Genomic DNA, 15,391 nt, shown 5'->3' with positions numbered 1-15,391 from the left:
CATTTTTCAAGTAATCTATCTTCGGAGAAGTATAATATGTTATGCATAAGACTTTTAATTTAATTAAACTTGCATATTGATAAAATAGGTACATTGTTTCCCTTATAGTTCATATTTCATCCGAGTTCGTCGCTGAAGTCGCTTCGAAGGAAAGATGGTAAACAATCTTGAGCAACAGTCCTTTATTCGTGTCGAGGATATCTCGGTGTACGAACGTAATAGTAAAACTGTTTTGTCGAGAATATCGCAAACCTCGGTCGTAAAGATTAATCGTAATATTGTACAAAAAGGTTATGTATCTCATTCGTAGTTGTCGGCGCGTAATAAGTTTCCATTTTTACGAAGTATTCGATTAACGTCCTGTGTTAATTAATTATTTAATATTATTTGTAAAAAATTAAAGTAAATATGTAATCTAATATATATTTTTATCCGTTTTGATTTTTTATGCGAAGAATATAATGAAAATTCTACATATTTATTAAATAATTTAGAGTAGAAATGGAGGCAACAATGGAAGAAAACTGTCACATATTAACCTCAACACCTTCAATAAAAGATTTTATACAAGTTTCATCTAATTGGATGGTTGATAGAAAGAAATGTTATGTAGATACTATTACCACAATGCCATTATCCCTTGCTCCAGAGAGGTAATAAATATGTTTTTTGGTAGAAAAAAAGTATAAATTAGTCATACTAAAATTTGTGTTGTAGTATAGAATTAGATGATATAATTTCCTTGGATACATGTATTTATTTACGTTCTACGGAACAAGTGACAGAACCATGTACATTGGACATAAAATTAACAAATAATCAAAAAATATCACGCATCATAATTCTCTCTGAAGCATATGTCATAGAATTTTTTAAACAATATGGAGAATATGCAACTACAGTATTTGCAGAGCAAGTAGATGAGTTTATAGGAAGTACTATATATTTAGCAGAAGTGACTTTAGAACATCCTACTACTGAGGCCAGTATTAAAGTAATAAATAATTTTATTTTATAAAAACACTTGTTTTCTTACTGAATTGCAGCTTCTTATTTTTTATCTTTCAGTTTACGAAAATAAAAAATACAGAACCTATGTTATGGATATTCGGTATAAAACTTATATTAACAGAATCTGTTAAAGAAAATGAATCAGAAATACTTGATTATACAATAACAAATTTCCTGAATAACTTAAATGGTTCAACACAACAAAAAGCAACTTTAGCTAATATAATATTAGAATCTGTTAAACAAGAAACAAATGCTAAAAATGATGAAATTATACCTTTAAGAAATCTTATGACTATTATTTCCAACACTTCACAAGTTCAAAATAATAATAAAAATGTAATTGAAGAGACCAAAAAATTGGATCTTAATTGCAAAGGTGATTGTAAAAATGTAGAAATTACAAACATTGAAACATATATTAATAACAAGTTTCATGAAATGGAAACAAGAACTATGCATAGATTAAATGAAATTGAACAGAATATTAATCGAAAATTAGATGCTATACTTGAGAAGCTTGAAATGAAGTTAAAATGACAATATTTATGAACAATTTTGTATATAGTTTCATAATTTATCATAACATAATACTGTTTTAATTATATCTCAGTATCTTATTTCTATTGTATTCTTATAAAAATGACCAATTTTATTAACTATCATTACTTTCATTTTCTTGTGGAGGATCCCAATTGTGAAGCTGTTTCCTCCATAATTTAATCATTCCATCCCATCCTCTTCTGCTATATTTAATGTATTTTGGAGGAGTTCTTGGATGTTCTCTTGTACGTTGCTCTCTGAAATAAAACAATATGAAGTATTATACATCAAATACAATACTCATCACTAATAAAATAAAACGAAAATTTATAAAAATCACTGATTAATTTTGTTAATTGAATGTATTACTTAGGAATAGTTTGAATGTATCGATCATATCCAATAGTATTTTTTCCATAATCTATTTCTTTTTGTCTGCGTGCAAGTATTGTAGGATCAGTTTCATATTCTACATGTTTTTTATTGTTTTCTCCTGAATATAATTTGGTATTATTAGTTGTAGAACTTGAATCATCGCGATGTCTAAGACATGAGATTTTAGGATTTCGTGTATCCAATGTTGACGTATCTCTTGGCCTTTTGTTTACATTTTGATGAATTGATGCAGCATTATCCTCATGTTTGCTAGATTGTTCACTGTTTTTATATTTAGGGCATTCTCCGCTATTTGGATTTTTTTTAGTTTGTGAAGCATCATGAATTTTTAATTCTTTTGTTTGACATTCAGGTTCATTTATACAATTATTTTTATTTGTTGATTTATCTTCTATTTTTACATGCTTTTTCGATTGTGCATGTGGTTTTAAATTCGTATTCATACATAATATTTCATCAAGAAGATCATCTTCTTCGTTTGTCAACATTAATTCTTCATTATCTGAACTCATTGTATGTCACTGATTTGATTTCTTGTAAATATAATTATCCGAATTTTCGAAGATATATATCTTAACTTTTTACGATTTCACCAATTAAAAAAATTAAGGATCGTATTGCAGCAAACGATTTGTGACGCATTAACCTGTATTAGGTAGATAACGAAATTGGTAAGAATCCATTGAGATATAACCTATATAGAAAGACAAAATTGAAAATTCTTTTACTACTAAAAATGAGCTGTACACACTGTCACGATTTCACTCACCACTTTATACTTTTTTAATATTTTTTTTTCATAATCGATTCTTTTAAATTAAAAAGTTACTTTATATCTTTTTCTAGTGTTATTTGTCAGACTAAACATGAAAGGTATGTTTTCATGCTACCTTACCATTACCAACTAATTTTTAAAAATGGATGCAAATAAGTACAGTGTTATTTTATATTGGTTTATGTAATGTTTAATTTATACTATTCTCATAAAGGAGGTACAATACATAAAGAGTAATTATTATATCATATATATTTTAAATAATAAAAGAATAAATAAAGGATTTTCTAAAATAGATAACTATGAATTTGCTTGTACTTTTCATTGCCAAAATTATACTTAGGGTATTATATTGTCATAATATCTTGTAATATGTACATAAATATACATTATGTACATGCTTTACAAAAAATAAAATTTGTTAAGGACTTTGGGCATTAATGTAATCATTAATAATTAGACATTTTAGTGTTCTTATTTCTAATTTCTTAGTTTCTTCATCTACTTATATTTTGTTTAATCAATACTTTGAATTATTTGAAATCTTAATTTTGATACAATGTTTAACTGAAAATTAATATTTGAGAATTCAATTCTCTTCAATACTTCATTTTGCTTTTCCTTGTGCAGCAACTGAGGCTATTGCTGCTTTAACAGTTTCTTCATCACCCAAGAATTTCATAGAAATAACTGGTTTGAAATTCTCATCCAATTCGTATATGAAAGGAATACCAGTCGGTAGATTTAAAGTCATGATTTGATCATTTGTCATTTCTGTAAATAAAACAAAATTCTTTTATCGTACGTTCTACAAGAAGAATAGTTTACACAATGAATATATGTACCATCAAGATGCTTCACTATTCCTCGCAAGCTATTTCCATGTGCAGCTATAATGATTCTTTTTCCTTCTTTCAACTGTGGTATGATAACATCGTTCCAATAAGGCAGAGTCCTTTCTATAGTTAGTTTCAAGGATTCGAATTTAGGAAATTCCTCGGGCTTGGGCTCATTAGCATATCTAGGATCCTTAGTTATTGTTTCATAATACTTATGATCAGATTCCATAGGAGGAGGTGGTACATCAAAAGACCTTCTCCAGATTTGTACTTGTTCCTCTCCATATTTTGCTGCTGTTTCTGCTTTATTCATGCCAGTTAGACCACCATAATGACGTTCATTCAATCGCCACGTTTTAAAAGTAGGAATATTTTCCTGATTGATTTCTTTCAAAATAGCTTTCAAAGTTTCTTGAGCTCTTGTCAAAACAGATGTATGAGCAACATCAAAACAAAGACCTTCCGTTTTAATAGCTTTTCCAGCTGATACAGCTTCGCTTTTACCTGAAAAATATTTTTTATATAAGATTACGAACACCCATACGTATGAATGAACAAGTAATTAGATGAATGAATGCAATGATATATCGTACAAATTTAAAAAAAGAATTTTTTATAATAAATTTTATTGGTTCGCATTTTAAGACATGTATCTCGTTGCGACGGTTAAAAAAAAATTATAAAGAACTTAAATGTCTTAATTTTTTTATACATCTTGAAAAAAAAATATTTTTTTAAGATCTCATGACCTTTTGCCCTTGCGAAGATTTTCGACATCATTTATAATCCTACCTTTCTCGGATAAATTAGCATCGTACCATCCACAAAATAGATTTAATTTATTCCATTCGCTCTCACCATGGCGAACCATAACAATCTTATATTTCGACATGTTTGTAATAAATAAATACGCAAGATATCACAATTGACACGATTAACGAGGAACTTTTTAAGTGGCGCTATTCACGATAGTTCCTTTGAATTTGTCATCAACATATATTCTTTCCTTGCTGTCTATGCTTTACTCCCCTCCATTAAGTTTATTCGAAGCGAGCATAATCGGATATAAAATTATAGGCAAAAAACTATCTACGATTTTAATTCCGTATTTGCCACGTCAGATGGCGTTGATGGTTCGCTCGATAAATAATAAATTTATCCCACATCTTAGATGTTGTTTCAATGCTATAGAATCAATCACGTGCTTTGTTTAAGATCTAAATCGTATCAAATTGCACAAGATTTGAATGAATTCAACGCATTGCATCGTGAATAGGAACAGAAAAAAGTATGTTCCATATTTTTTCATCACGTTTTTAAAGTTAACATTTAAAAAAAAAGAGAGAAGAAACCTTTGACGAAGTTATGGATAATATTAAAGATAAATGCTGGAGACTCACGAGTTTCTTCCCTATTCAATTGGATATTAGGAATATCTAACCATTTCTGCAAGCAACAGAAGTTAAAAAGAACGAACAAGAAATATATAAAAGAAATATGTCGACCTGTAAGTTTGATATATTTGTCCGTGTAAATAAGGATAATAAAACGTCTATTATCAAGGGCACAAGGGAATATCGTTGTTGACATAATTTTAATTAACTTTATTGTGAATCTATTGAAAAGATCAGTAGTGAATGTGTGGATAAAAATTATACAGTGACAATTGTCAAAATGATCATTCGTAAAACGATTTGGCCTCACACATTAAGTGACTTTTTTTCTATGATATTTATATTAACAATTGTACCATTAATATATTGGTTCGAACTATGGGTAGTATTACCCGCATTGTATAAGTACAACACAATACCATATTTCATCCATTTTACTATAGGTAATTTTATAATGTTAAATATTGTGGGTAACTTTACCTATACAATATTGTGCGATACTAGTATTAATAGAACTATTGTACCGGTAAGCACAGCAACTCCTAAGAATGGATGGAGGTTATGTACAACATGTGAAATACTTGCTCCTCCTCGTTCATGGCACTGTTCAACATGTAGAACATGTATTCTAAAGCGTGATCATCATTGTATCTTTACTGGCTGTTGTATTGGTTATTTTAATCACAGATACTTTTTAATGTTCCTTTTGTATTTATTCATTGCTACAGTCTATGCTTTTTGTTATAATAACTATTTTATCTGGGCTAGAATAAATTTTGAGTTTCCAATGACCATTATAAAAATTATATTTCCATTGGCAATATTTGTTTTTGGGTTTGATGGTTCTATTGAACAATTCTATTTATTACTTTATATTGTTTCTGTTATAGGAATGTTATTTACAGGTGTTTTATGCGTTTATCATTTTAGATTAGTTTTTAGTGGATGCGTAGCAGATGAAAGTAATAAAAATAGGGATACTTATGATCTTGGTTGGCAACAGAATATAAAAGAAGTTCTTGGTGAACGATGGTTTTTAACATGGTTGATTCCATATATGAAATCAAAATTACCGCACGATGGTATTACATGGGATACGAAAAGTACATGGGAAATTAATAATATAAAGAATAAATGAATTTATATGCATTTGTTCACTTGAAATGCAGTTGACCAATCATTCCAACTTGAAATTTTTTTTTTACTAATTTTTCTTTATTAATTATGAAATTGCAAGTTATAAAAGCTGAACTGTATTTTATAAATATTTTGTAACATATCATGATCATACAGTCATACCAAAAAGTTGTTATATACACACATTTATGCATATTACACAATGAAATTTCTTAATTTTGAATAATAATATATGCTAAGAATAATGTATATTTTCTTTCTCTCTCTCTCTCTCTTTTTATATATAGATATATAAATATTTAATGAAATATATAAATGTGTTTTAAAAAAAAGAAAATGTATTTCCTATTTTGCACATTGTTATAAATAAAAATTTATTAAGTTGCCATGTCAGACATTTCTACTTAAAGTAAAAATTCTTTTAAAGAACTAATAAATAAATTATGTCAATATGGAACTTTTAAAATTGTACATTATATCAATAATGAGTAATCTGTATTATCTTCTATAAATATTCTATATTAGTAATTGAAAGTTATGATATTGTGCTGTATAAATATATACATATACATATATAAAACTTATACGGAGTAATGATTTGGATCTACTATATTTAGTCAAATAAGATCAACTTGAATACAAGTTGATCCTTGTAGCTGCTAATAAAATTTAATCGTTATTTTTTGCTTTCTTAAATCGATTATACAGAAAATTTCTAAAATATATATGTATGATATATTTATATATCCATGTAGAAATTTTTTTTATGTATATTTATATTTACGTAATTATGCAAAATTTAAATTCAACTTTAAAATAATAGATATTTACAATTAACAACGATTTGACAAACACTCACTTTCATTGAGATTGTCATAATTATGAAATTTTTTTGTTGGATTTATCATAAAAAAAAAAGTATTTAATATAATAATCATACAAATTTTTTTGTTAAAAAATTTAGCTTAACATAGCATAACAGTATACAATTGATCATGACGTGTTTAATTTTAAACTTTTAAAAGAATAATTTTATAACACAAATCTAACGAAATCTAACGAAATGTAATACAAATACATGTATACATATGATCTGTACAATTTCTGTAAAAAATTCTATTGATAATAGCACGAGAACTTCTGTTCAGTTGATGACATATAAAAATGCAGATATGCATATAGAAGAACTAGATTATTAAATAATATCAATAATATATACAGACGAATACACAGACGTATATATACAATATCTTAAAAAATGTATTGCCTACAATATACATGCCTATAATGAATCTGTGAATCTGTTCTTCACAAGAATTTATACTTTACCAAATGAGTTTAGGTATGCTTTTTTTCTGTAAGTTCTTCTCACAGCAAATTTAATGCAAACAAGTGTGAGTATTGTAGCAGATGTAACATATAATACAACACAAATACTTATATCAAATACAGTAAAATCCCAACCCAATTTTTTAAGATTTATATATTTGTTAGGAGCTAGTTCTAATCTTCTTTTTGATCTACTATTTTGTAAGTTACTATATTTTTCACTAGATCCATAATAATTAATTCCTGCATAACTATATTTTCTTTTAAGATAGTATAAAACTTGAGCTTCATTCCAAGTTTGATTTGGATATCTGCACTCTGAACAATGGTCTTGCGATGGATACTGTATTTTTTTATGTTTAGGATCCTCCGTTTCATCTCCTGCCAATCTTGCATTAACTTCATTATGAGCTTTCCACAACCATAATATATTATCATCTCCATTCTGTACTTCAAATATTTTGTTTCTTGTTGCCATTTCTATAAAATGTTTTGAACAATCAGCACAACCAAAGAAATTTTTTATATACTCATACATAGCTTGTAACACTTCAATGGGATTATAATGTTTTTTATCTTTATTTTCCATTCCAAAATTAACGGTTAACATGTGAAACATTGTCCATAATCCACAAGGATATCCTCTATATATTTCTTTACTTCCTTTACATGCAATCCATTGCTGTGGGCCTGAGAATACAGGCAACATTTCATCCTCTGTAGATTTTAATAAATGTACGAATTCTTCTCCGGATATCGTTTCTTTTGTATTGATTATATTACGAATTACGTCAAGAAAAATACCATTGAATCTCATTGGAAAATATTTGGCTATTGCATCTAAGTATAATTTCAATGCCTCCATCTTTTCTCCTTCTATCATTTTAGTCATTGGTACTTCATGGTAAATGGAATATCGCAGAGCTGTTTCCAAATCTAATTGATATAAATGATCTTCAAATGTGCCAGAGTTATATTGCTGTTGTTGCAGAGACTTTGATTTAGTATTACTTATTGCATTTGGTTTCTGAATTAGCAATTCTCTATTGCGGTTCCCAATAATTTGTTCATCTATATTTATACTCTTTGAGTTCATATAGGTTTTGATTGTTTGTATAATACCTTCTCTTGTTGGAATTCTAATATTTAATAGCTTTTGCGATTCCGTTTGGCTCATTACAATTAGACTTGGAAATTTGGTGATTTTACTTGTTACGCATAGTAATTCATTGTCAGATATAACTCTACGTATTTGCAGACTTGAAATTTTATGCATATCTAATATGACTTCAGTTCCCATATGAGAGTCTGTTTTCTCAAATAATAAAAAAAAGTATTTTACAGTTTTTGGTACAACTTTCCATATATCTTTTATCTCTGCATTTCTATAAATTATAAATAAATTAATAAATTATAAATTGATAGTAGATAAATTATTACTCTATTAAAGAAATAATAAAAATACTATACAAAATGATTTTACAATTAAATCAACTTTTACCTATAAGGTGTAATATTAGGCCACGTTATACCACGTCCTTCCTCTTGCTCCTTTTCCAGTCTTTTAATCAAATTATGCCTAACATCATCAACGCTATCACCTTTATCAACTACTATACCCATGAAAGAAGAATGTGCATTAATAGGAAAATATTTAAGCGTTGGATAATGCATAATTTCATATTCACGACAAATTGGATTATTGTCATCTACAGCACAATCTATGGCTGCAATGACAACAATATCTCTCCAAGCTGGAAAATATATTGAATGCATAAAATAAAACGTAGATTATAAATTATTTATTTTATGTAATTAAAAAAATCACAATTTATTTGAATAATCATTTTAGAGAAACAACACTTACAATAAACATTACTTGCAAAAGCCTTCCATGTAGGTGCAAAACGATAACAGAATCCACACCAACTATTATAAAATTCAACTAACCATCCTTTCGAATCTCCATAAACACTAGTTTTAAAATTAGAAGCATTTAATACTACCACATTATCACTGGCATTGTACAAACCTTGAGCAGGATAACTTTGATATTGATCGTCTTGTATAGCTACTACTGTTACATTTTTACATATTATCACGATGTATAATAAGATTATTTTTGTTACGAAATCGTGTCGTCGCATGTTTGTATTTACCGATTCTTAACCTAAAGATGTTGAAATGCGCTGAAGTAGTACACAGATCTCTGACAGTGTTACCAATAATAAAGTAACTGCTTTTAGACAGTTCTTATTCATAAAAATATTCGACAAATTTTTAATATGTATTAAAAAACAATTAAATTTGTGTTTTTTATTGAAAAAGATTACAACTTTTAAATGATACAATTTCTTTTACTTAAAAAATATAGATGATACACATAATCGCTTTATTTGTTATCTAACGTATTTGTTATCTAATTATCAAATAAAGCTTTCATAATCGATATTATCGATCAATACAAAAAATAATTACGTATATGTTAGAAAACATATCTCTACAAAAATAACCTATCGAATTTAGAAAAAATTTCAAAAAATAGCAAGGATAAGAAAAAATACGAAAATAACTAATTGTCGATACTAATTTTATCATTTTTTTTTAACTATATTTAAATTCTTATTATATTTCAATTTTTTTATTCATTCATAAGAGAATTAAAATAAAATGATAAAAGTAATCAATTTTATCAAATGTATCGGTAAATACAACACAAATTCAAATACAAGTAAGCATATTTTTTACGTAAATTTATATTTGTTCGAGTTCTATATATAACTTTATAATTAATCGAAATGTAATTTTTTTCGCGCTTCAATAATTTTTTTTTTTTTTTTATCACATAGTCGATAGTAATCTTGATTTTATTGAAAATTTCTATTTTTTATAACACTTTTCCAGTATTTTTTTGAATAAGGATTAATAAAAAAAAGGACAATCCAATGTCATTATAGATAATATATAATTACGTAAGACCCCGAACAATCCAATTTGTCATAATAAAATCAGCAGGTGGACTTAATAGGATCAAATAGGGTCGAATAAAGTCAAATAGAATTGAATAAGATTGAATAGGGTCGAATAAATCAGATAGGATTGCAGTATTGCAGGAAATTTCATCGGGTATCTTCGGATGTTTTTAGTACTCTTCAGGTATCTTCGGCAATCTTCTATCTTTATCTATTTTTATATTTGACCAAACTACAAGCAATCCAGAACACATAATTGAAACATATTATCTTGTATTGCTGAAGATACTTCTTTTATAAACAGAACTTAAACATAAGAATAATCTTAAAGAACATAGAACCTACAAAAAGGTCATTTACATTACCTAAAGCACACCAAACCGCATAATAAACTATAAACTTTGCTTCCTACTTTGCTAATAATCGATAGAAGCGGTCTATGCGACGTTAAGTAATTAAAAAAAAAAAACTTTTTCTTTCTTTCTTTTTTTTTTTTACAGAAAATTGTCTTTTTTCAAATTAATCATGGCAACGAAAAAAAATTAAAGACATAGCAAATCATAGGTACATATATATATAAAAATTCATATTTATTAATTTTTCAATTTATATTTAATGTTTTATCTGCGTATAAAATCAAAAAATTTGCCTTCGTGGAGATGGAGGTTTTAGGATGGTGGAGGGATGGGATGGATGGAGGTATAAACATTTTATTTATTTCAGGAGAATCTAATAGCGAATATTGTATTGTAAATCAAATCAACTGAGAAAGAATATGATCAGTATAAACCTTGGAGCACCTTACGCTCTTCCCTATTTAGAAAAGATTTCGATGCTTCCTGAACATTTTCTGAAACGTTCAGCCAGTTTCACCCCCAACCACTGATTTGTCCAGGTCGGGGGCCAACGATTCTGACTCTTGAGGCTTGCTTTATAGTACTTGCTGATCTTCTAGGCTTGAGACTTCTCAGCCGGAAATGAATGCGATTCGGATCATATTCTTTGTCACATGCGCGAAAAACCTTCATATCTTGAAATGCGAGCAAGACAAACATCTTCAGAAATCTTGTCTTCAATTTTTCAAAACTTTCATTTTTTCAGAGTGAAACTTCAAACTTCCCTCTATCATCCAATACCTCTTGATTCAAAACCTTATAAACAAACAAACAGGTTAGAGACCTTACTTCTATTTTCAGGTTTATTTTTTTGTTTTTGTATTTTTTTTGCTTTTTTTTGTTTTGTTTTTTGTTTTTTTTTGTTTCATAAACGGATAGGAATACCAGATTTCCCGATTTCTACCATGTTTAGTAGTTAGAGAGTGGTATCTAGTGTCCAACGGCTGGAATACAACTTTAAGCAAATTATTAAATATTCAAATTAAATTCATAACTCAATCATATTCCAACCTTCACATGATAATTATAGTATGAGTAACTTAAACCTATTCTTCATAATATTATCGAAAAAGAAAATTAACTATTGTGTCCATTCCAACCTTACTGTTTCATGCAAAGAATATGCTAGACTCCTTTGCATATTAAATGTTATCTCATTAATTGATATTGTATAATATAACGTAAATGTTATATATTTAATCGCGTATAATGCAGAAATAGGTAAGGTAAGAACAGCAGTAAGAATGTAGCGTTTGCATTTTTGACCCGGTACGGTATAGTTAGAAGAAATTTGGGGTCATAGGGTCAAGTCACACAAATGGCTCCCAAACACCTGGCCTCTCGCATCACACTCGGTCACTTAATATCGACCTGAAATTCATTAAGCAACAAAAACCATGATTGTTCGACCCAGGGTACAGGGTGCACTTAGTTACTACCGTACGATTTATTCGATGCATTTCTTGATGCGTCTGCCATCGATTCTTGATAATTTACGTAGATTCTTATTTCATCTTATACTTTGGACTGAATATAAGCGGTCTACGGAAATATGAATCTGTGAAAGAAATATACACTGTTTTTTTGGTTTAAAAAAAAAAAAGAAGCTTTTTACTACTCTTTTTATATCTCTTGAAAATGCACAATAAATATACCTAGTATACCACGATTTGTACTTGTTAACCACGCAGCACAACTATTCTTATACTTTTATGTAGAAAAATAAAAATAAAGTTGTGCACAATCATTATATAACAATTAATACAATTAAACAAAATACGAGAGTCAATCAATTAGAAATATATAATTTGTAAGACAAAAGGATTTATGCTGTTTGCTTCACTATCTCACGATAGCATTAAGGTTTTTCTCATAATACCAACAATATTTCCCCCCCTTCCAAACATGTTATGTGTTTATTAATCTTATATAACTTTGTCATGACAATTTCAACGAATCTGTCATATTAGTTTATTTTTAAGAATGTATGATGATATGAAATGTTCTGCAGGTGCATATGTGTAAGGGTTTATGACAAATTACCGTATCATACAATATCAAATCAATGAGAGTGTTATTATCATTATTACTATTATTATAATTATAAAAAGATAATGAATTTTTTTTACTGGACTATTGATCTGTTTTATGTATAACGCATGATACGCAGCACATATTATTTCAAAGGAGACACATATCCATGTAGACTGCTTATATTATACTTCTAAGTAAAATTGAAATAAGACTTACGTGGAGAATAGGAGCGTGATCTAGACCTGTCATAACGTGATCGTCGTCGGCTGTAATATGGACTTGGAGAACGGCGATAGCTTCCTCTGTAACTGCTCCTACGTTCAAAATAACATGTTAGATATAATTCAGAAAGGTTATTTTTTTTTTTTAATATATCTATTTTCTACATTGATATGTAATTTTTAATTTTAAAGAATACATATACTGACTCTCTACGTCTTGGTCCATCCCATCCTCGGTCAGGTAGATGCGTCGGTTTTCCCATATAAATACCAGGTGTAGGTGTGTGGGCTCTTTGTGTGATAGAATAGTCTACTCTTATTCGTCGTCCGTCAATTTCCATTCCTGTGCATTGTTCTTTTGCTACTTTAGCATCCTCGGATGATTCATAATACACAAAGCAAAATCCTTTGGATCGTCCTGTCTGTAAATAAAATTTATTAATTTAATACATATTTGAAGGAACTTTGAATTCTTATATGAATAATTTCTTAGGATTCAAAATACTTGTAGCCAGAGGCCTTTAACGTTCTACATTCACTCAATAGTAAGAGCGTTCTAAATCTCTGGCAGAATTTAATATTCCCTTTAGAAAAAAAATGTATCCACAAGGGATAAAAATTTGCTTTTACAATATATTCGTGAGTCTATAAAAAGAAATGCACGTTACAAATAATAAAAAACGAAAATTACGAAAATACCTTAGCATCAATAACAATTTGTACACTTTCAACTGGACCATGCTTTGAGAAGATGTGATGAATTTGTTGTTCTGTAGTAAATATGGAAAGCCCAAATACACCTAAACATCGAGAAGGAGAAGGATTGTCTCTGTTACCAACATGACGTCTTCTTGTTGACATTGGGCTTCGAGAATGTGAGCGATAGATATTCCTGTCACGTTCTCGAGAATAGCGGGAACGTGAGTATGATCGAGATCTGCTGCGAGAGTATCTACCGCCTCTATAAAGAGAACGACTGCGACTGCGACTGCTTCCACGATGCCCAGCACTAGCGTATTTGTTACTCCGGTAAGACTTTCGGCTACGCGAAAGAGAACGACTCCTTGATCTAGAGTATTCTTTAACTGCCCTGTGTGATTCTTTCCGTTCACGAGATTTGCGTGACCTTGAATGTGACCGCGAGTCTCTTAATCCTCCATCTGCAGTACGTGGTCGGCGTGGACTTGAACTTCGACTACCACTTCTCTGAAAGTCGAAGAAAACAAACATCAGTTGTGAATAATAATAAAACGTCACATATAAACAATAATATGTTTTCACAATCAGATTTTAAAACTTTAGGGAACAATTGTATTTTCTTCAGCATTGTATCAAAGCGAGCTGAGTTGATCATCATAGTATCAATTATATGGCAATATTTAATACGTGAAAGATAGAAAAAAACACAAACAAAATATAAACGTATCTAGAGAAACAAAAAATGCTCTACAATTTCAAACTCTCACGTATATATGATCTTGTGTTAGAAAAGCATGCAATAAGATTTGTATTGTAAGTATTCGTAAAGGAAATTTTCACTGAGTAAATAGTGTGAGAATATACATTGTATTGGCATTAATAAATAATATTATTCTAAACAAAATTACACGCGACGTGCGTAGAACGTTATTGATCGATAATGGCTGCAGTTGGCCGCATGTTAACATATTTGTTAAATATTTCTAATTGATAGCCGAAAAGAATAAGCGATTTAAAATATAATACTTACTTCAATGTCACTCATTTTTAATTCCAAACTGGAAACTGGTCAAGAAAAGAAAAACCTGAGATAAAAATCGAAATCGAAAGAACGATTTTTCGTGGCGTCGGTATATAATAATGGCGAACGATCCTCGCTTTCGGGCGTTACAATGGATAACGAACGGAAATGGTGATATTGCTCGATAGAACCTATGAAAACGCCAACATCCGGCGTTGCTAAGAAACGAAGAATCGGATTGGACGGTAGTTTGGCGCTGTAGGCAATACTATTTCAAATTTTACGTGCGAATAGATTTGAACGACGATATTTCTTCAAATACGATATCTAGTTAAGTTTACAAGGAAAAAGTCCGAATTTTTCAGCGATACAAATTCCACGTTTATAAATCTTTTTTAATCGTTCTAAGAAACAGAATCAATAAATTTAATTTCTAATTTATAACATTTAATACGTTTATTTTGTTATATCGCAATTACAAACAATAAAGTAAAAATTGCGTTTTAAAAACATAGCACGTGTCGCTTCGGTCAGTGAAATAAAAATGCGCTTTACGAAAGAAGATGGAAGACTTGCCTGATTCGTCGAAGTTCATTTATTGTTTTTCTCGTAAATGAATAAATTT

General features: G+C 29.0%; 6 protein-coding genes across 11 annotated transcripts; 2 read left to right on the top strand and 4 right to left on the bottom strand.

The window, feature by feature from the left end:
* The first annotated feature begins 116 nt into the window (after nt 1–116).
* Nucleotides 117–1,897, top strand: LOC127071447 (uncharacterized). Of its 2 annotated transcripts, none has more exons than XM_051010726.1 (4): nt 117–290; nt 495–653; nt 718–994; nt 1,069–1,897. In XM_051010726.1, exons 2-4 carry the CDS (start codon nt 502–504, stop codon nt 1,549–1,551), a joined length of 912 nt encoding a protein of 303 aa, XP_050866683.1. In that variant the 5' UTR covers nt 117–290; nt 495–501; the 3' UTR covers nt 1,552–1,897. The 2 variants fall into 2 exon arrangements, with proteins under 2 accessions (XP_050866683.1, XP_050866682.1); XM_051010725.1 differs by having other exon boundaries at nt 119–402.
* Nucleotides 1,412–3,039, bottom strand: LOC127071451 (histone RNA hairpin-binding protein). Of its 2 annotated transcripts, none has more exons than XM_051010732.1 (3): nt 2,720–3,039; nt 1,924–2,644; nt 1,412–1,811 (listed from the first exon to the last, which is right to left on the bottom strand). In XM_051010732.1, exons 2-3 carry the CDS (start codon nt 2,460–2,462, stop codon nt 1,667–1,669), a joined length of 684 nt encoding a protein of 227 aa, XP_050866689.1. In that variant the 5' UTR covers nt 2,463–2,644; nt 2,720–3,039; the 3' UTR covers nt 1,412–1,666. The 2 variants fall into 2 exon arrangements, with proteins under 2 accessions (XP_050866689.1, XP_050866691.1); XM_051010734.1 differs by having other exon boundaries at nt 1,924–2,596; nt 2,720–2,866.
* Nucleotides 3,040–3,188: 149 nt separating this feature from the next.
* Nucleotides 3,189–4,591, bottom strand: LOC127071450 (phosphoglycerate mutase 2). Its single transcript, XM_051010731.1, has 3 exons — nt 4,357–4,591; nt 3,571–4,068; nt 3,189–3,499 (listed from the first exon to the last, which is right to left on the bottom strand). The coding sequence occupies exons 1-3, from the start codon at nt 4,454–4,456 to the stop codon at nt 3,333–3,335; spliced, it is 765 nt and encodes a 254-aa protein (XP_050866688.1). The 5' UTR covers nt 4,457–4,591; the 3' UTR covers nt 3,189–3,332.
* Nucleotides 4,592–4,734: 143 nt separating this feature from the next.
* On the top strand, nt 4,735–6,481 carry LOC127071449 (probable palmitoyltransferase ZDHHC24). The gene has a single exon (XM_051010730.1). The coding sequence runs from the start codon at nt 5,239–5,241 to the stop codon at nt 6,094–6,096; it is 858 nt and encodes a 285-aa protein (XP_050866687.1). The 5' UTR covers nt 4,735–5,238; the 3' UTR covers nt 6,097–6,481.
* A 612-nt stretch (nt 6,482–7,093) lies between these two features.
* Nucleotides 7,094–9,869, bottom strand: LOC127071446 (sulfhydryl oxidase 2-like). Its single transcript, XM_051010723.1, has 3 exons — nt 9,292–9,869; nt 8,926–9,178; nt 7,094–8,809 (listed from the first exon to the last, which is right to left on the bottom strand). Exons 1-3 carry the CDS (start codon nt 9,569–9,571, stop codon nt 7,414–7,416), a joined length of 1,929 nt encoding a protein of 642 aa, XP_050866680.1. The 5' UTR covers nt 9,572–9,869; the 3' UTR covers nt 7,094–7,413.
* Nucleotides 9,870–10,652: 783 nt separating this feature from the next.
* Nucleotides 10,653–14,940, bottom strand: LOC127071448 (transformer-2 protein homolog beta). Of its 4 annotated transcripts, XR_007785066.1 has the most exons (6): nt 14,776–14,940; nt 13,746–14,252; nt 13,254–13,468; nt 13,042–13,139; nt 12,236–12,349; nt 10,653–12,162 (listed from the first exon to the last, which is right to left on the bottom strand). XR_007785066.1 is itself a non-coding variant. In XM_051010727.1 (5 exons), the coding sequence occupies exons 1-5, from the start codon at nt 14,788–14,790 to the stop codon at nt 12,297–12,299; spliced, it is 888 nt and encodes a 295-aa protein (XP_050866684.1). In that variant the 5' UTR covers nt 14,791–14,940; the 3' UTR covers nt 10,653–12,296. The 4 variants fall into 4 exon arrangements, 3 of the variants coding, with proteins under 3 accessions (XP_050866684.1, XP_050866686.1, XP_050866685.1); XM_051010727.1 differs by having other exon boundaries at nt 10,653–12,349; XM_051010729.1 differs by lacking the exon at nt 12,236–12,349.
* Nucleotides 14,941–15,391: the final 451 nt, after the last annotated feature.

This window comes from Vespula vulgaris, chromosome 21, assembly GCF_905475345.1.
Source record: "Vespula vulgaris chromosome 21, iyVesVulg1.1, whole genome shotgun sequence".
Classification (NCBI taxonomy): Eukaryota; Metazoa; Arthropoda; class Insecta; order Hymenoptera; family Vespidae; genus Vespula; species Vespula vulgaris.
The sequence above is the reverse complement of the archived record's forward strand: the minus strand, read 5'-3'. Positions and strand labels throughout refer to the sequence as shown.

Excerpts from the sequence above, each read along its gene's own strand:
- LOC127071447 (XM_051010726.1), top strand. The coding sequence starts at position 502 with ATGGAGGCAACAATGGAAGAAAACTGTCACATATTAACCTCAACACCT. Across the intron at positions 654-717 it reads TTATCCCTTGCTCCAGAGAG|TATAGAATTAGATGATATAA; the intron begins GTAATAAATATG and ends TTTGTGTTGTAG. Across the intron at positions 995-1,068 it reads CTACTGAGGCCAGTATTAAA|TTTACGAAAATAAAAAATAC; the intron begins GTAATAAATAAT and ends TTTATCTTTCAG.
- LOC127071451 (XM_051010732.1), bottom strand. The coding sequence starts at position 2,462 with ATGAGTTCAGATAATGAAGAATTAATGTTGACAAACGAAGAAGATGAT. Across the intron at positions 1,812-1,923 it reads TACATTCAAACTATTCCTAA|AGAGCAACGTACAAGAGAAC; the intron begins GTAATACATTCA and ends GTTTTATTTCAG.
- LOC127071450 (XM_051010731.1), bottom strand. The coding sequence starts at position 4,456 with ATGTCGAAATATAAGATTGTTATGGTTCGCCATGGTGAGAGCGAATGG. Across the intron at positions 4,069-4,356 it reads TGCTAATTTATCCGAGAAAG|GTAAAAGCGAAGCTGTATCA; the intron begins GTAGGATTATAA and ends AATATTTTTCAG. Across the intron at positions 3,500-3,570 it reads AATAGTGAAGCATCTTGATG|AAATGACAAATGATCAAATC; the intron begins GTACATATATTC and ends TTTTATTTACAG.
- LOC127071449 (XM_051010730.1), top strand. The coding sequence starts at position 5,239 with ATGATCATTCGTAAAACGATTTGGCCTCACACATTAAGTGACTTTTTT.
- LOC127071446 (XM_051010723.1), bottom strand. The coding sequence starts at position 9,571 with ATGCGACGACACGATTTCGTAACAAAAATAATCTTATTATACATCGTG. Across the intron at positions 9,179-9,291 it reads TTTTGCAAGTAATGTTTATT|CTTGGAGAGATATTGTTGTC; the intron begins GTAAGTGTTGTT and ends TATATTTTCCAG. Across the intron at positions 8,810-8,925 it reads CCTAATATTACACCTTATAG|AAATGCAGAGATAAAAGATA; the intron begins GTAAAAGTTGAT and ends TATAATTTATAG.
- LOC127071448 (XM_051010727.1), bottom strand. Across the intron at positions 13,140-13,253 it reads GATGGACCAAGACGTAGAGA|GAGCAGTTACAGAGGAAGCT; the intron begins GTCAGTATATGT and ends TTTTGAACGTAG. Across the intron at positions 12,350-13,041 it reads ATCACGCTCCTATTCTCCAC|ATTCATATTTCCGTAGACCG; the intron begins GTAAGTCTTATT and ends TTTCTTTCACAG.